The 20,583-nt window shown below is 43.6% G+C and overlaps 1 protein-coding gene across 1 annotated transcript in view; it reads left to right on the top strand.

The window, feature by feature from the left end:
• Positions 1-20,583, top strand: part of POLA1 (DNA polymerase alpha 1, catalytic subunit) — a 1,729,782-nt gene that overhangs the window by 128,349 nt on the left and 1,580,850 nt on the right. Inside the window, exon 13 of the mRNA XM_069204808.1 lies at positions 18,728-18,802. Coding sequence (XP_069060909.1) covers positions 18,728-18,802 — 75 coding nt within the window. The remainder of the gene's footprint in view (positions 1-18,727; positions 18,803-20,583) is intronic.

Genomic DNA, 20,583 nt, shown 5'->3' with positions numbered 1-20,583 from the left:
CGCATCTGCAAAAGAGATAGTAGGATACTTACTACATTTGCAGAAATCTAAACTAGCTTTCTCTTCCATTAAAATACATCTTACGGCAATTTCAGTTTACCTGCAAATTACGCACTCAACTTCATTATTTAGGATACCAGTCATAAAAGCGTTTATGGAAGGCCTAAAGAGAATTATACCACCAAGAACACCACTGGTTCCTTCATGGAACCTCAACATTGTCTTAACACGACTCATGGGTCCACCTTATGAGCCCATGCACTCTTGTGAAATGCAATACTTAACGTGGAAAGTTGCATTTTTAATTGCCATCACATCTCTAAGAAGAGTGAGTGAAATTCAAGCATTTACCATTCAAGAACCATTTTTCAAATACACAAAAATAAAGTTGTTCTACGGACCAATCCTAAATTTTTACCAAAAGTAATCTCACCGTTCCACTTGAATCAAACGGTAGAATTACCAGTATTCTTCCCACAGCCAGATTCTGTAGCTGAAAGAGCACTACATACATTAGACATCAAAAGAGCACTAATGTACTACATTGACAGAACAAAACTAATTCAAAAGACAAAACAACTATTTATCGCCTTTCAAAAACCTCATACAGGAACTCCAATTTCAAAACAAGGCATTGCTAGATGGATAGTTAAGTGCATTCAAACATGCTATCTTAAAGCTAAAAGAGAACTGCCTATTACACCAAAGGCACACTCAACCAGAAAGAAAGGTGCTACCATGGCCTTTCTAGGAAATATTCCAATGAACAAAATATGTAAGGCAGCAACATGGTCTACGCCTCATACATTTACCAAGCACTACTGTGTAGATGTGTTAACTGCACAACAAGCAACAGTAGGTCAAGCTGTACTAAGAACATTATTTCAAACTACTTCAACTCCTACAGGCTGAACCACCGCTTTTGGGGAGATAACTGCTTATTAGTCTATGCACAGCATGTGTATCTGCAGCTACACATGCCATTGAACGGAAAATGTCACTTACCCAGTGTACATCTGTTCGTGGCATTAGTCGCTGCAGATTCACATGCGCCCACCCGCCTCCCCGGGAGCCTGTAGCCGTTCAGAATTAGATCTTAAACATTTGTACATTTGTAAATATATTACTTTAAACTTCATTATGTACAGACGAATTCACTCCATTGCATGGGCACTATTACTAGCATATACAACTCCTACCTCACCCTCTGCGGGGAAAACCATCTAAGATGGAGTCGACGCCCATGCGCAATGGAGTCGAAATGGGAGGAGTCCCTCGGTCTCGTGACTTGAAAATCAGGTTGGGATATTCACAGTAAATCTGACAATTTTACTTTGGATTCGCCTACAAAGGTTTTGCACTTTGGTTCATTATTTCGTTTGGCTCCAGCAACCCACTTGGGGCAAAATGAAAAAATTGCAGGACCACCACAACCAGCATGTACTGTTACTCACTTGAGAGGCCCACTGGGGCGGACTGGTATTTAAAGAGACTAATCAGGTGCCTGTAATTAGACAAGCTGAAGCCATGCCGGTCTTTTCACTAAGAAAGAAATGCCTGGAACACTTCCAGCACTGGCTGCACCTACGAGGGTGAAACACTTTTATATTTTTCTCTGCTGAAGAAAGGATTGACCTTGAAACACGTGTCCAGAGATGATTTTATAACCTAAGGCCTGGAATAATGAAACTGCTTAAAGAATTCACTGAGAGTTGCTGGCTTTGCTTTTTTATATATATATATATCCTAAACGCTACAGTCCGTCCTCTTTCTTTGCGAAATCCAAACATTGAGTCATAAGAACTTGCATAACACTAGTCTTCTGAAGTCTCTCCTGCAAACGTGGAGCACCGTCTCAACCACTTCATCTGGTTACTTCGACCAGAACAGAACTTCCGCTCGATGCAAACAGAACCGAAGAATTCCCAAAACAGTGTTATTCGCCCCCGTAGAAGACTAATATCTACATATAACATTGGGTGGGTCTTTATTAACTATTGTAATATGCATATTCTACAAATAACAGACATATTATGCAAAGCATGTGTAACAAATATTTACAATGGGTGGGGATAATCCTCGCCTCCTTGTCCTTACTAGAATCTAAAATTCTTGACGCGATAGCTAGAAAAATGTTAATTCTATGTCTGGACCGGAGGCTTTGGATTATGCTAGTTTAGAGTCTATTCACCACATCAGATACAACATCAACAATAGGTTTATGATAAAGTACTTTGAAAGTAGAATCATGTGACCAGTCCGCTGTTGCCATAATATCTTCTAATCTAGCTCCTGTTGAAAAAGCTTTAGAAGCCATAGCTCCTCTAACAGAATGAGCTCCGAATTATGTTTATATCTATGCTTGCCTCTGCCAATAACCATTTGACTCAATGAGCCACTGTTGCTACAGTGACCAGATGAAAAGGCTTCTGCAAGAAGATTAACAATTGACCAAAAACATCCTGTCTAAATTCTTTTTTACAATTTACATAAGCTTTTATACATTGAACAACACAAAGTTTTTTTATTATGCGGAAATGATGGATAAGAAATACATTTTTGTGAAGTCTTAGCACATCTGGTAATGGAAAAAGATACTCTGTCAGGAGTAAATACTATATCTGATAAATCCAAAGCTTTAACATCCGAGACTCTTCTACAAGATAGTAAACATAACAAGATTGTCAGTTTTGTTGATAATTGTTTACGAGATAGCCCATCATTACCAGGCCAATTCCTAAGAAAACGCAGGACAATATTAACATCCCATAAAGATGTATATTTCGGTTGAGGGGGTTTAACCATATGGATACCCCTAAGAAATTTACAAATCAAAGGGTGTTCCCCCACCGCCTTACCCTGAATATGAGGGTGACCAGACGATAGAGCGGAACAACAATTAATTGTCCTATAAGCCTAACCTTGCGAAGCTAAATCGGATAGAAAATTGGTTATGACGTGAATCTCTGACCCCACAGGATCCAAACTCCTTATACTGCACCAACACAACCACTTCCTCCAGGCTTGCTCATATCTTTTATGAGTGGAGGGAGCCCAAGACTGGGATAAGAATAACAGAGCAGATTCTGAAACTCCAGGCACTTGCGTTCGTTGCCTGAAAGTCTCTAAGCCGTCAGGGGCAACAATCCCTGTAGGATCAGAGGATGTGAGCTGCCTACCGGATCCTTGAGAAGATCCTCGCTCACTGGTGTAACATCACTGGAAAGTCGCACGAAAGGGTCATTGCAGATGGGAACCAATGCAGTGCCCTCCAAAACGGAGTCCTCAATATAACCTCTGTTTGGTAGCGCCGAACTTGGGCCAGGACCCGCGGAATCATTGCAAAAGGAGGAAACACATTAAGCAGATCCCCCAGCCACGGTGGAGGTAAGGCATCTGTCCCCATCGACTGAGGATCTGGCTTCCTTCTGAAATAACACGGAACTTGATTGTTCAACGGGGAAGCAAACATGTCTATCTGACAAATCCCCCACTGCAGTTGAAGAGCATGGAAAATCTGCGGTTTGAGTTTCTAGTCCATCCCGTAGAAAGCGTGAATTCCAGTCTGCTGCCGTATTGGCATGATCCGAAATGTATTCCGATATCTGGTGATGGAGGCAATAATGCCCAAAATCGTTTGCGATCTCAGCTAATAGTCGAGATCTGTTCCCCCGTAGGCGATTGATGTACATGACCACGGACACATTGTCCATCCAAAGAAGGATGCAACAATGTGCTTTGCCAGGGGAAAGGAATCTGATTGCAAATGCTTCCCCTAAGAGTTCCAGACAATTTGTGATAATTCAGTTCCCCTGGGGACCAATGACCCCTGAATACTGAAGACCCCTTTGAAGATGAAGGATTTTTAACCTCTGGAGGGCCCTGTAATGCAGCGGCCCTAGAAAAATTGCCTGAATCGATGATACAAGAAGGCCAACTAGGCGTGCTAGCATCCTCATTGATATATTCGGAGAGACAAAGGCTGTCCTCAACTCCTCCTTGATAGAATTCCATTTGCTTAAAGGAAGTAATAACAAAGCTTTGACAGAGTCTATCTGAAAACCTAAAAATGTGATAGTCTGTGTTGGCACCCTGTTGGTTTTCTCGGAATTGATGCCAAACCTGAGATCTTGCAAGAATTGGATTATCCAATTGAGGTGAAAAAGAATCCTATCTTTGTCCTGAGCCATAATAAGAATGTTGTTGAGATATATAATCAGTTTCACTCCTCAAGCATTGGACCACCGGGTGAAGGATTTTGGTGAAACACCAGGAGCTGAGGACAGCCCTAAGGGAAGGCCGTTGAATTCGAACCAATGGCAACCCCATTGTAATTGAAGAAAACGCCTGTGGGGAGCAAAAATCGAAATTGAAAGGTATGCATCTTTGAGATCCAATTGCACCATCCCATCTCCGTCTCTTAATATATCTCGGAGAAGGTGTATTCCCGCCATTTTAAAATGGCGGTTTTCCATCCAAGAATTGAAATGCTTGAGATTTAGCACTAATCGTGAACCGCCTCCTTTTTTTTGCACTAAGAAATTCGTGCTCACGAACCCGTGAGGGTGCGGCATGGTCTGCACCGCTGCCCCTTTCTGAATGAGTGCAAAATCTCCTTCGATGATAGCCCAGTCTGCGAGGAAAAAAAGAAGTGGAGGGGGAAGAGCCCTCTGAACCTGGGAGGCATAAAACTCTAGGTGGAAACCTTGGACTGTTTGTAAAACTCAAGGATCTTGAGTAATATTTTGCCATGCCGGGAGAAATTGTTGCACCCTGCCCCCCAAAATTACTTCAGAGAAAGGGATAATCCTTACCTGGGTTATTGGTTTCTTGATTTTAACCACCTCCACGATACCCTCTGGAGGAACAACCATGTCCTCTGTAACAATTAGGGTAGAAAGTTTGATATTCTGCGGAACCACCTCTGTTTCTTTGAGAGGCAAATCTGGAAGCCTGGAATCAACGGCCTGGTGCTCGGCCTCTGAAGCGCATTGTTGAATACTTTCTTTATGTTGGATTGAGCTTTATCCAAAGCTGTGAAGGTTGCAACATATTTTCCCAGATCTTTAACAGATTTATCGCTAAACAGCATACCACTGGCTAAAGAACCAGCCTCATTAGTTGGTAATTCTGCCAATTTGGGATCTAGACGTATTAGAAAAGAATGCCTACGTTCCTTCAAGATGGCGCAGTTGGCATTGCCCAAAAAACAGGCTCGCTGCGCCCATTCCAGCACGACTTCTGGATCCAGAGGGGTGTTGGTTTCCTTAGATTGGATAGCAAGATCCAGGATTTTTGTCAAAGGGCCTGACAAATCCAATAACTTATCTTGACAAACACGCCAAGCACGATCCAGCCCTTTTTTGGGGGTCTTCAGCAAATTTTTGCAAAAAGTCGCCATGCTGGGATCCAGCTCGTGAGTATCTGTTACTTTGCCAAATAAAGAAGGCCGTGGGCATTCAGACCTCAGCTGTGGGAACCCACTCTGTGGAACGTGGGTGTATTATATCATGGGGAGAATAAAATATTCTTCCCAGCCGGAGTTGGAGCTTCCGGCATAACATGTGATTTGCGTTGCTTTTTGCGTGGGACCGAACCTGTCTGCAAGTCATCAGTTTCTGACTTAGAAGATGATGGTTCATGCAAGCTTGATTGTGAAAAGGAGGACTTTGGAAAAATGTTAGGTGTTTCTTGAGGGAGGAAGCCCCCATATTCATGATCACGCAGCACTGAAGCTGCCATCTGTGCCAGAATCTCCGCCAAGGATGAACACCCAGAGCGTTGCAGAGAGAGGCCAGACACCTCTCTAGATTCTCCAGCTTGCAAGCGAGGCTGTTGACAGCCTTCGCCCAAAAATTCTCTTCTGCCAAAATTGGCCAAAGGTTGGGTAAAAGGTTTTAAGGCCTGTATCAGGGCCCAATTCATGGATTCTTGCACATAATGCCCAAGTGCCTCCACAAGTCGTTCCTCCATTTGATGCTCAATAGGCCTTTCCTGCAGTTCTTGATACTGCTCCTGCTCATCAGCGTAGTATGCCATATTAATGGTTAGGAGTGATGTAGGAGTTAGCGGGGAGGACCCCTGAAGTAGGTGAATAAATCAGAAAGAAACAACTATAAGCTGTTTAGCCAGCAATAATTGTAGTGGAAGGAGTCACCTGCCTTTTAAAATACACTTTTGAAAAAATATAGCAAAAAATAGCAATATTAACAAAGTAATCAATTACCCAGGGCCAAGCCCAATGTGTATTTTTGCAGCCCCGTTGGGCGAAATGTGGCAGATAAACTGTAGAACAGGCTGTGTCACGTCCGACACACACGAGTTGAGCTGATCAGAAGAAAAACTCCGATCCGGCTCAGCGCGCGTGCTCGGCATGCGAAACCAAGAGGACTGCGTCCTCTCAAGTGAGAGATTATCTCACTTTCGGCCTGCTCCCGCTCCATGCTGGCTGAAAATGACAAAAGGGATCGTAGATCCCTGTATGAAAATAGAATAAACGCGACAGCGCAAGGCTTTATTAGCGCGCGTGTATAAGTGAAATATACAAATAAACACACATGGTTATGCGCTGAAACAAAACAATTGCAGTGTAAATGCATCACTTATCTGGCTGCTTCAGCAGCAAAGAAAGAGGCCAGACTGTAGCGTTTACGCTATATATATATATATTGACAGTGTAGATCCATGATTGGTTGACTCAATGCTCATGGGATTTGTAGTTTAAAGTTTTGTTGTATTTCATTGGCTGCTGTTTTGACAGTAAAGTAAAGAGAAAGCATAATCCGAAGCCTCCGGTCCTGAAATACAATCTGAAGAGAAACCCACAGGAGAGACCCTAAATAGCCCTTAGAGGGGGATTGGCTACCTTATCAGGTATGGACCTATCAGGAGGGGTCTCTGATGTCACCTGCTGCACTGGCCACTCAGAGGCCTCCAGAGTTTGCCCACACCTTGGAAAACAAGATTGCTGAAGTCTGGTACACACTGGAGGAGCTCTGGGCAACACTCCTAGGGTGGTGATGGACAGGGGAGTGGTCACTCCCCTTTCCTTTGTCCAGTTTTGCACCAGAGCAGGGACTGGGGGGGGGGGGGGGTCCCTGAACCGTTATAAACTGGCTTATGCAAGGAAAGCACCATCTGTGCCCTTCAAAGCATTTCCAGATGCTCTGGGAGGCTACCCCTCCAAAGCCTGTAACACCTATTTCCAAAGGGAGAGGGTTTAACACCCTCCTCCCAAAGGAAATGTTTTGTTCTGCCTTCCTGGGACTAAGCTGCTCAGACCCCAGGAGGGCAGAACCCTGTCTGTGGGGTGGCAGCGGTTTTAGCTGCAGTGCAAGCCTCAGAGAGCTCCCCAATACCAGATTCAGAATGGGGGGGACAATTCCATGATCTTAGACACCTTACATGGCCATATTCGGAGTTACCATTGTGAAGCTACATATAGGTATTGACCTAAATGTAGTGCACGCGTGTAATGGTATCCCCGCACTCACAAAGTCTGGGGAATTGGCCCTGGACTGCATGGGTGCACCTTTGCTAGTGCAAGAGTGGCCTCACACTTAGTAACTGCACCTAGCGTTCAATAAATGAAGGTTAGACATTTAGGTGACTTATAAGTAACCTGGTGCAGTGAAAATGGTTGTGAAATAATGTGTGCACTATTTCACGCAGGCTGTATGTGTTCCCTGTGTGATGCCTAACTGTCTCGCTGAGGCTCTGCTAACCAGAACCTCAGTGGTTATGCTCTCTCTGCTTTCCAAATTTGTCACTAACAGGCTAGTGACTAAATTTACCAATTCACATTGGCATACTGGTACACCCATATAATTACCTAGTATATGGTACTGAGGTACCCAGGGTATTGGGGTTCCAGGAGATCCCTATGGGCTGCAGCATTTCTTTTGCCACCCATAGGGAGCTCTGACAATTCTTACACTGGCCTGCCAGTGCAGCCTGAGTGAAATAATGTCCACGTTATTTCACAGCCATTTACCATTGCACTTAAGTAACTTATAAGTCACCTATATGTCTAACCTTTACCTGGTGAAGGTTCGGTGCAAAGTTACTTAGTGTGTGGGCACCCTGGCACTAGCCAAGGTGCCCCCACATCGTTCAGGGCAAATTCCCCAGACTTTGTGAGTGCAGGGACACCATTACACGCGTGCACTGTACATAGGTCACTACCTAAGTATAGCGTCACAATGGTAACTCCGAACATGGCCATGTAACATGTCTAAGATCATGGAATTGTCACCCCTGTGCCATTCTGGCATTGGGGGGGGGGGGGACAATTCCATGACCCCCTGGGTCTCTAGCATAGAACCCGGCTACTGCCAAACTGCCTTTCCGGGGTCTCCACTGCAGCTGCTGCTGCTGCCAACCCCTCAGACAGGTTTCTGCCCTCCAGGGGTCCAGGCAGCCCTGGCCCAGGAAGGCAGAACAAAGGACTTTGTCTGAGAGAGAGTGTAACACCCTCTCCCTTTGGAAATAGGTGTGAGGGAAGGGGAGGAGTAGCCTCCCCCAGCCTCTGGAAATGCTTTGATGGGCACAGATGGTGCCCATCTCTGCATAAGCCAGTCTACACTGGTTCAGGGATCCCCCAGCCCTGATCTGGCGCGAAACTGGACAAAGGAAAGGGTGAGTGACCACTCCCCTGACCTGCACCTCCCCTGGGAGGTGCCCAGAGCTCCTCCAGTGTGTCCCAGACTTCTGCCATCTTGGAAACAGAGGTGTCTGTGGCACACTGGACTGCTCTGAGTGGCCAGTGCCAGCAGGTGACGTCAAAGGCTCCTTCTGATAGGCTCTTACCTCTCTTGGTAGCCAATCCTCCTTCCTAGGTAGCCAAACCTCATTTTCTGGCTATTTAGGGTCTCTGCTTTGGGGATCTCACCAGATAACGAATGCAAGAGCTCATCAGAGTTCCTCTGCATCTCCCTCTTCACCTTCTGCCAAAGGATTGACCGCTGACTGCTCAGGACGCCTGCAAAACCGCAACAAAGTAGCAAGACGACTACTCGCAACCTTGTATCGCTTCATCCTGCCGGCTTTCTCAACTGTTTCCAGGTGGTGCATGCTCTGGGGGTAGCCTGCCTCCTCTCTGCACCAGGAGCTCTGAAGAAATCTCCCGTGTGTCGACGGAATCTTCCCCCTGCAACCGCAGGCAACAAAAGACTGCATCACCGGTCCTCTGGGTCCCCTCTCAGCACGGCGAGCATGGTCCCTGGAACTCAGCAACTCTGTCCAAGTGACTCCCACAGTCCAGTGACTCTTCAGTCCAAGTTTGGTGGAGGTAAGTCCTTGCCTCCCCACGGTATACTGCATTGCTGGGTACCGCATGATTTGCAGCTGCTCCGGCTCCTGTGCACTCTTCCAGGATTTACTTTGTGCACAGCCAAGCCTGGGTCCCCGACACTCTAACCTGCAGTGCACAACCTTCTGAGTTGTCCTCCGGCGTCATGGGACTCCCTTTTGTGACTTCGGGTGGACACCGGTTCACTTTTCTTCTAAGTGCCTGTTCAGGTACTTCTGCGGGTGCTGCCTGCTTCTGTGAGGGCTCCCTACATTGTTGGGCGCCCCCTCTGTCTCCTCATCCAAGTGGCGACATCCTGGTCCTTCCTGGGCCACAGCAGCACCCAAAAACCCTAACTGTGACCCTTGCAGCTAGCAAGGCTTGTTTGCGGTCTTTCTGCGTGGGAACACCTCTGCAAGCTTCTTCACGATGTGGGACATCCATCCTCCAAAGGGGAAGTTCCTAGTCCTCTTCTTTCTTGCAGAACTCCAAGCTTCTTCCAACAGGTGGCAGCTTCCTTGCACCCTCAGCTGGCATTTCCTGGACTCCTGCCCACTCTCGACACTGTTGCAACTATTGGACTTGGTCCCCTTGTCTTACAGGTACTCCGGTCTGGAAATCCACTGTTGTTGCATTTCTGGTGTTTGTTCTTCCTGCAGAATCCCCCTACCACGACTTCTGTGCTCTCTGGGGGTAGTAGGTGCACTTTACACCTACCTTTCAGGGTCTTGGGGTGGGCTATTTTTCTAACCCTCACTGTTTTCTTACAGTCCCAGCGACCCTCTACAAGCTCACATAGGTATGGGGTCCATTCGTGGTTCGCATTCCACTTTTGGAGTATATGGTTTGTGTTGCCCCTATTCCTATGTGCACCTATTGCAATCTACTGTAACTTTACATTGCTTGCATTACTTCCTTTTGCTATTATCTGCATAATTTTGGTTTGTGTACATATATCTTGTGTATATATTTTATCCTCATACTGAGGGTACTCACTGAGATACTTTTGGCATATTGTCATAAAAATAAAGTACATTTATTTTTAGTACTTCTGTGTATTGTGTTTTCTTGTGATATTGTGCATATGACACCAGTGGTATAGTAGGAGCTTTACATGTCTCCTAGTTCAGCCTAAGCTGCTTTGCCATAGCTACCTTCTATCAGCCTAAGCTGCTAGAAACACCTCTTCTACACTAATAAGGGATACCTGGTATAAGGTGTAAGTACCTCTGGTACCCACTACAAGCCAGGCCAGCCTCCTACACTGTGGCAATCAGTGGCATAACAAAACTGGAAGGGGCACACCTGCAAAGAACATGGCGGGCCACCCGTGCAGACTCACTCAGGGCAGGTGCTGTGCTGAGGGGGCCTCCTGGAGAGGGGTTGCGGGGCCTTTGTTACGCCACTGGCGGCAATGTGTGCTTTTTGAGACCAAAAACTTTTTTTCTTTTTGCCAGGGTTTGTTACAATGGTGAGGGCCTGGCAGCTCCCACAACAATGAAGTGTTAAAAAAGCCACTTCAAAACAAGACACATATTGACGAAACCAAAAGACTCTAAAAAAATGTCAGATCAGTTGGCTTTGCCAGTGCTTGTTTATTTTCATGCTTCCTTTAATCTTGTTGAAAATGGTTACAGTGATTTCCCATTAGGAATATTTTTTTGGAACACATTTTACTAGATGACGCTTCAAAGAATTAGCACCTGAAATTTCATAGTAGCGAAACGTTTTTTTCCCTACTTCTGTTTTTTTATGAACATTTTATTTTGAAAGCAAGGAATCATTACTCTTGCTTACAAGCTTCCACAAACATTTGCATCTAATCGGAGCATTCTGGGAGCATTATACTTAGCATCATATTGTTAAACCTTTCAAGCATGTGTACACTTTTTTTTTTTTTTTTTACTGGAACCACTGTCAGTAGTGCAGCGTGACCTTTAAAAGTTTATTACGGTGCTCACTCTGATAATGAATGTTTTCATTAATGAACCATAAATGCAAGTTTAAATAGCATTAACTTATGGACACACATTACCTCAACTGCAGACAGTTCCCTTCTCTGTAAATTGGTAGCCAAAGGATTTGTGCTGCAGGGGGGAGGGCCTTCTTGTCCCAAGCACAAAATAAACATGAAAACTTGTTGCCTTTGACCCCAAACAATATGACCTGTGTGTGGGGCGATAGGAATTCCACATCCCTGCTGATTAGATCTGTTGAGTTTCATTGGCATGATGTGTAGCATCTGTACTGTATGAGGAGTTTTCATTGGTGATGTTGAGAAGTAACGTCCCTAGTTGAGCAATGTGTACATAACTGTTGAGGGCTTTAAACGCTTTAGAACCTTTTTATGTGTTGCTTAAAATCTTTAGCTGCCTGGTAGATGTTTTTAAATTAATAAACAGAATGAGCTTTGGGTCAGCCGCCTTCAGTCATTTGTTGCTTGCGGTCTGCCCCATTTGGCCATTGCTTTCAGATCATCTTAATCGCATCTTGGTTTAGCCGAGAGGAGTTATTTCTATCTCAGTCACGGAACTGACGGCATTAACTCACCTGACGGAGTGCTTACATTGTAAAACATGAGGTGCGGTGTTTCTGAGAGCATCACCAGCTGGCAGAAACTATTTGAATGCAGATGCCATTGTGAAAAACACCCCTCACCAAAACACCTGTTTAAAAGCCACACATTTACTTTATTAAATGAATAGACTTTTATTTTGATTAGTCATGTTTTAAATTAATTAGTTTTGGAAGTCCACACCATGTTCAATATGCCAGTTAATGTTTTTAAAAACTTTGTGCTTAAATATCTAATTTGTTTTCACACAATATTTGGTATATCTCTCATAGGTATGGTTCTATTGCTTGTCCATATTAAAATGGCATTCAGGGATCCACGCTCATATCTCGTGTGGTTCTTGGTGAGAATACCTCTGCTAAAGAAAACACAGTTCTCGCCGCTGTCCTCTTCCCATCTCCATAAGGCCTACTCTCGTCACCACAAGACCTCTGCTGCTGTATTGAGTTCCTGGGCTCTGTATCTGCTCATTCAGGCCCACCTTAGCTGCTGTCAGGTCTGCAATCATTGTTAGGGGCAGAGCTTGTTTTGTACTTTATTTCAATAGGTTGTGGTGCTTATACTACATCAGTGTGGCTGATCTTGTGTCCTGCTTTCTTGAGGCAATACTTGTGTGGGAAGGGTCCTCTGTGCCTTTTTTTCATAGCTGTTTCTAAAGCCTGTGCCTTCACTGCTATGAATAGTGCTGCCTTTTGGTGAAGACTTAATGATATCAGTGTGGTCATCCACGCAGTTGATGGATTTTGCATATCACACTTCTTATTGAGCCACGTTTTAAGGTAGTAGAAGCGGCACCAACGTAAAAGGCTGTACTGTTAAATCGACCAGTGTAACCGGCTTAATCCTGAGGGTGTAACCTGGTTGAATGTGCTTGCTGGGTACTTTCTGTGTGGGAGAAGTGTCAATCAGTTCTAAACGGAACTGGGGACAGTTGGACTTGAAGTGAACCAGCGTAATGAGGGAACAGCTTAACTGAGTGCAGGATAGCCTTATTGGAGTAAAGACCAGCCCAGTACAGTGTTTTACAGATTTACTCTTAATTTGTGAGCTGTCAAAAAGTGTCCTTATAAGCAGTTTGTTTTGAATTAGCATGCATAAAGTTACCACATGACTCCACGTCACCCGGACACCACATTTCTGTTCCTGGATTTTGCTTTTACATTAGTGCATTCTCGAAGCTGTAGTGTAGGTCGATTTTAATTGAGCCATTGCACCAGCATACCTGATACCAATAATTTTTAAAAAGAGCCTGAATGGCGAAGAGGTGTCCCACTGACATGGAACCATCTGGTCACCCCTGAGCAAGCAGGGGCTCTGGTGCCAGTATTGTAAAACAGCCGCTGCTTCCCATAGGTTAATTCGGTTGAAAACCAGTGATGTCTCGTTATGTTTAGTATTTGTATTTAGTAACCCAGCCTAATTACATAGAAAAAGGTTCACGTGCACCAGACACATTAAAATGTAGTACATATATAATACAATTCATGTCAAGGTTGAAAAAAACAGAGTAACAAAAGGTAACACGTGGACTTAGAATGCTTTGGAACCACTACTTTCTTTTGAAGATTCAGATTTAGACTCATTCTCCCTCTTATTGGTTAATTCTCCTTATTTGGTTTCTAGTAAGCGCCATTGTTTTATGCTCCTTCTGACCTAAGGACCTTTATTTTGGTGTAGGGATTGTTTGCCTTTGCAGTCTTCAACACAGAGATTACATTGTGCATATCCACTCTCGTAATAACGGATTTATAAACGAGCATGCACAAATGGACAACACTACAGGCAGATATGCATGCACTGAAAATATGCACAAGCCAGCATGTGCAGTCACACCTGCATACAACATTAACAGACCCACAAGCAACACACAGAATGTCCATGCATAGGCAGTGCATAAATATGAGTTTGTCTGCGCTTGCTCGGGCCCCTTTATGCACTGCTTGGGACTTGCATGATGGCTGCTTTGGGTAGTTTGAATTGTTTGGGCACACGACGGTACATGTTACCTCTGTGGATGTTCAGTGCTTTCGTGTTTGCCTGTAGTATTGCCAATCTCAATGATTGTCCTGTAGGAAAGCAATACCTGATGGCTTTGCCGGTGCTTTTGTTTTTTAGTAAAACACCTTAGACTCACTTTCCTAGTCGTTCCACAGAGCATAAACGTAGCCTTTTCCTCATACAGAAAACTTTGTCAAAGTAACATGAGGGTATCTTCAGTAGAATTGATGTTATTTAATATCCCCTTTTAGGTCTTGTCTGAGACAGTGCACATTCTGTCGCTTGTGGTGATCTATTGTTTCGACAAAAAGAAAAAAAAACTCTAAAAGGGACCTCTCTGTTGGCTTCACTGTCCGCCTTATTTTCTTCCTTTGCACTGATGAGCGTGTCTGCGCCTGTCGGCTTTAGTTCATGTTTCCTTCTCTGGAGCATGGAGCTTGAACTCGGTTTATGATACTTTTTGTTTTCTTTTGCCTTTCCTTGCAGGACAACTTAAGACCATCAGAGATGAAACTTGCACTTCCCGCTATTCCCAAGAGCTGAACGCAAACAACTAGCCATAGTGAAACTTTTGCATGTGGCCAGTTTCCTGAACATACATTTGCACGCCTGTCACTTTACCTCGGCCCACCCCTGCGCCCTCAAGACCCTTCACCTCAACCCACCTCCTTCCTCCCTCTCGCATTGTTGCTTGACCTGCCCATCACCCGGCCACCTCCTGCATTGTTGCTTGTCTGGTCTGCCTATCTCCTGTTCCTTGCCCATTCACTACCCCCTCCACCCCTTTGTCGCCTGCTTCTTTCTGTCCCACCGGGAAAAAAAGTGTCAGTCACGCCAGCAGGTTTCAAGATGCTACAAAGATGTAAACGTTGCTGCGCTTCCTGCTCTGAATGAGTTTTTTGACGCTGTCCTCATGCGGAGCCAAAACGGTGAACTTCAGCTCCGACGTAAAACATTTTTTTTTGTCTGAAGTCAGAAAATAATTCCTCGCAGTCAGCGGTGACTGTCGGAGCACTTTTTTCCTAACTTTCAGACGTGCAGTGCCGCAGCAGCACTGCCGTACACATTTGCTGAAAGAAATTGACGAAGCCAATAACTCTCGCATAGATGAGACCTATTGCCTTTGCCACGGTTTTCTCCTAGCCACCTCCTTCACATTTCAGGGATCAGAAATTATTAAACGGTGCCTGATTTCTGGCGATGATTGTTTTCAGCTTTAAAGGCTGTGAACTGTTGGTACATCGTTTTTTGTGCATGAACGTTTTTTTTTCCCGGTAACTGAAGAGGATTGGAACTTGATGACACTCCTCTAAAGACCTACCTGTGCACAGTCCTGTTGAAACCACATTGAAAGGCTGAGGATTTGACTACTGCAGTGTAAGACTGGTATGATTTAATGCAGAATGCACACCGTTGCTGCAACCGAACAGTGACAAATGTGACATTGTGTTGGGACTTTGTGCAGTTGGTTTATTTTTAGTTAATGGACCCAACCCGAAGAGTTTTCGTTTCTTTTAAGTGTTGGGATTCGCTAGAAAGACCACTATTTTTAGCTCAATGTGCGAGCACTTAGAAATTCTGCTCATTTGTATCTGCTCACACTGAAAAATATACCCCTTGCTTTGACAATATCAAATCTCTTTACTTGGAGCTTGGCATGTTTAAAAAAATAAAATAATAAATAAAATAAAAAGTTTTACTGACCGTCAGTGTATTTGGGACTATACAGAGATTGATGCCTCGTCTCCAGGCAATATTAAATATTACAATCGGGCCTGTATTAAAAATCGAAGTGCAGCACTCTGCCTACTTCAGTTGACACCTGTGTCTAATGTGGTTGTTAATTATGATCTCACTGACTGAAATTCATATGCCTGGCAAATGATGGATTCAGTTCTAAATTTAAGTATGTGTAATTCAGGAAACAAAAAGAAGGCATGCTTTTTTTTATTTTTATTTTTACTGAAAGTTAAGGTATTTCAAATTTGAATAGTTTTTTCATGCCATCTGCTGGACTTTGATTTTATTTAAATATTTTTATTATAGTTATGTAATTGGTGTTCATACTGTAAAAGGGTTAGGGTGGGGGTTCTTTGTGATAAATTGTAAGAACATAAACAAGTAAACAGCGTTGTTACCCGCTCTCCCTCCACCATACATCCCACCCAAATGCGCCATAATCCATGTTCGAATTGGTTATACTATCAGATCGAACTTTTCTAAAAAATAAAAAAAAGACTAACTGCAACACTCTTACTAAACATCACTAATTATGTCACAAACCTGGCCTTGTAAAGGTGCCAGTCGTGTGCACGCAACCTAGCAGTGACCAAGCAAGACTCTCACCAATTTCTGCCCAAAGGAAACTAGTTAACGCCTACAAAAACCATGGATTTTATTTTTCGACACTCCACGCTACCCCCATGCACGAATAATCAATGTTACTTACTTTAGGATCCTTTCATGCCACGGGTAAATATTACCGCATGCTGATATTGTATTGATTTGGACATTGAATAGAAATTCCTGTGCTAAGAGAGTTACATCTGTGGAGTGAGTGTTTGTACCCATATTAACCCGGGCCCAGTGTTTGATCTAGCACCTTCACCACGAGCTGACTGAATGCCGCGTGTAGCCCTTCATCAATCACTCTTGCTTTGTTTTAACCACGGTCTGTGGTATCCCAGCACTTCAGCTTACATTAGCTTTATGGTTGTGGTCCATAATTACTCATTATATCCAGCACGCCGAAGCTAGCAGGAAATCTAAAGGAAACGTATAGCAAGCCCCCCCACCCCATGCCGCACCTGCAAGAAGGTGACATACATACAGACGTTATGTTCTCTGAAATACAAGTCACCTCCCGAATCGGGCTAAGACTGCGATCCCACAGGGCCCATCACAAAGGCATTTTGGAGTAAATAAAGTAATACTCCTTTAGTACTCTTTTACATACTCTTGCTTGTGTCTGTGAATTAGCTTGAAAACATCTCAAATTGAAGGAAAATTGGAACATTCAGACAATAGTCATTTACAATTAGTGCAAATAAATAAGCACCAGGCTCAACCCATTCGAATGCATGCGCACAATTCCCCCTGAACTATTATTCAAGGACACCTTTGGCTGCTTTTATCCAGTGCAAACAAGAACCAATAGCAAAAGGCTAATTTTACCGGTTACCGAATGCAGCATTAGAAGTAAAATACCATCACAACAACATTTCACAGGACTTGTTATTTGATTCCACTCAACTACATCTGGACGTGCTACTTTAATTTAACTGCAGCACCATCTCCAGCGATCTCTTCACAGATCAAAACATAATTGCCCGTAAAGGAAACCACTTCATATTTCATTCTGAATGTCAGAAAGAGTTCCATTGCGGGTTTTAAGGTAAAGATTTTTACAGCGACGTTTTAAAGTCCATGGCAGCCAGAGATTTCTCCATTAAGTGGAATTGTTCATGAAACTCTTAAGCGACAAAGTATAAGTTGACATTAATTTTTGTGTCTACTCAACCTTGGAAAACCCTATTTCCCAACACTACAAACTACCACCGTCAAAACCAGAAAACTGCCATGTCTGATTATTAACCACAAGTACTCAACCAAAGTAAATTGAGCTACAGATGCCACTAAATATCAAAAAACGCCTTTACTGTAAACAAAGGCGACAAGACGCATTGTTGCTTTTGCAGTCCAATATAACCATCGGCCCACCAGCACTTTTTGTCAGTGTCTGTAAAAAAAAACAATAACGCACAATTCAGTTGAAAGCCAGTTCTCATGATCTAGTTAAAGTAATCAGCAGTCTTGATCAAAGTCCTCCTAGTTACTAGCAAACTCTATAGGACCTATATCTCTGGCCACATGTGACTGTGTAGTCCCTACTTCAATGAAAAAAAAAAAAGAAAATCATGGACTTGCACCAAACGTCCTGCGCAAGACAAATCCAACTTATTTTCATCAGAGCAGGCAGTGACCACCCATTTAAAGGCCTACTTTGAATCCATCAAACTCTGGACAAACCAGTCTAGGACTTGGTTTAAAAAAAAAATATACCACTCAAGAATGACAAGTGAGGCTCTTCATCATTGCACCTGTCATCTTGGGTGGTTTTGTTGCACCAGATGACATCTTAATGAAACGCCTCTTCCTTTTTCCTAATTCTCAGGCTCACCAGAGCAGATAATCGAAGACTGTGTTAACAGGCACAACCCATTCAGATACACAAGCACAATCTCTTCACCACAGAAACCCTTGGAGTTTGTTGTAGGATTTCACAAACATGCCTATTCCAGTTAACACGTTGCATCGGATTCCCACAGAAACACTGACCACTTATTCACATTTCAGCAAATTAACTGTCAAGCACTTACTCCCCCAGATTTCCACTGCATCAAGCAGAAATGTTGCTGGAATCTTCTAAGCACATTTATGAACTGCACCAATGTGACTTTTGGAACTTTGGCAGTCTTCCCTGTCCCCATCCAGGGAAAAGCCCAAAATCTAGGCTGAGACGTATGCAGTTCACAACCTTAAAACATTCTGGAGTTTGGTACAAGTAACCCACTGCTGCTAATATGTGGTAAGAATAACTAGTCTACATTCGAGCACCATTGTCTGTCATCGGTACCTTTCTTACCCAAGCAGTACCAAGGATGTGGCCGCCCCCAAAAACCATTGTGATCAAATGATCCAATCCTGCTTCCACTCCCATAGACGTGTACCTCCCACTTAGAACGTGACTTGGCTTCGCCTTGCTGTGTCAAACTTAAGATAAAACTATTTTGCTTCATTCCTGCTTTTGTGCTGCTCATTATTGCAGATATTAATGCGTTGTGAAACTTGTTTTTGTTTTATAGAAAGTTGAAAAGAATTATGCCTTTGAGATCCCAGATGTCCCAGCCAACTCTGAATACTTAGAAGTGCGATACTCTGTGAGTATGGAGAGAAATGTTCCTTAATTCCGGTGGCTTGAATACATTGTTCCCTTTTCTTCTGTCTGACTGACTATACTTGTCACCTTGATACATATGTTTGAAGCTTGTCAGCAGTGTCTATTTGGGAGTTTCTTACTGTGGTGAAGATTTGAATATTTGAAGTCTGAATATTATTTCACTTGACACTTGATTTGAGCTGAAGAAATAAACATCCGATATTGTCTAACCACATTGCACTGTTGTGCAGGTAAACCATTTTACTAAAAATCTAACAACTCATTTTCATCTGTTACATGCCACACCCAGAATGCAACTATTGTTCCAAATGCACCCTTGCGATAAAGGATTTCAAGACAGTTACTCATTTTTAGGTCACAGCCTATCGGACAGCACAGCTGTCTGGTTTGCTAAAGACATCTTGGGGACTTTCAGAAAGTTGTCCTAGAAATGCTTTCTGTCTATTGATTACCATTGGCTTTGTGGTTTGTATCTCATTTTCTGGCTTTCTATTTGCTGGCTTTATTTGCTGTAGGCTTTCCAGGTTCAGATTGTCCCTCTCGTTGATAAACTATGTTTACTGTATTCTTCCACAAACTCCCTTTCTGCAAACAGGCCTTGAAATCTTTTTCTTACCTAGTCACAGTTGCTGTGCATTGAAAGCTAAAGGTCAAATGTCTGTTCTGAGGGTGCTTGTTTACTTTTATTTCTCCAAATTCAAAGTAAGAGGATATATGGGAAAATCTTGCTGGCTACTGGGGTTAGGAAAAAGGTTTTTTCTAGCACACAACATTTAAATGAACTGTGTAAGTATTTCAGACTACATCAGGTTTAGAAACTCAAATGAAGCACGTTTTGTGTTACTTTTGAAGTGTTGAAAACAAGTACTTTAACATGATCAAAATAAATAATTACACTAGGTGATGCAATTTCCACACATTTTTGTTTGTGGACTGTATAGGCTTATTTGTAAAACTGTATGTCTGTGCTAATGTAATCGGCAATTCAATTGAAAATGTGTTGTCTGTAATGGCAGTCTGCTACTATACCATGCATAGTCCGCTCTACACAACTGCGCTCTACTTGGCACCATTCCCTTTTACAAAACTCCACACCAATGCACTCTTCACCTCTCCACTGCACTCTGTGGCACTTCACTCTGCGCGTCTCCACTCTACCCTGTGCCACTCTTCGCCATTGCACTCTACACCATAGCATTCTTTGCCACTGCACTCTACACCACACTAGTCTCTGGCGCCCCAATCTACTCTGCACAAATCCACTCCATGCAAGTGTACTCTGTCACTCTTCAAAACTGCACTCTACGCCACTGCACTCTGTGAGTGCATTCCACGCCAATGCATTTACTCAACTCTTAACTCTATATCCCTGCACTCTATGCCAATCCACTGTATGTCAATCTAATCTACTCTGCACCACTGCACTCTGTGCCACTTTACTCTATGCTGTTTCACGCAGCTGCAGTCTTCACTGCACCACATCACTCTACACCACTTTACTCCACTCTGCGCTGATCCACTCTGCCTTTGTAATCTGCCTCTCTGCTTTTAACTACTGCACTCTACACAACTGCTCTTTCACTGCACTCATTACACTGCACTCTCCACCACTGAACTTTGCACTACTCCACTCCTCCATTCTACTCCACTTTATGCCACTTCACTCTACAGCACTATAGTCTACTCCGCACCCTACGCCACTTGACTCAGCCCACTCTGCCATTTTATGACACTTGTTGCCATTCCACACAGCAACACTCT

The sequence above is a fragment of the Pleurodeles waltl genome, chromosome 8 (genome assembly GCF_031143425.1).
Source record: "Pleurodeles waltl isolate 20211129_DDA chromosome 8, aPleWal1.hap1.20221129, whole genome shotgun sequence".
NCBI classification, from domain to species: Eukaryota; Metazoa; Chordata; class Amphibia; order Caudata; family Salamandridae; genus Pleurodeles; species Pleurodeles waltl.
The sequence above is the reverse complement of the archived record's forward strand: the minus strand, read 5'-3'. Positions and strand labels throughout refer to the sequence as shown.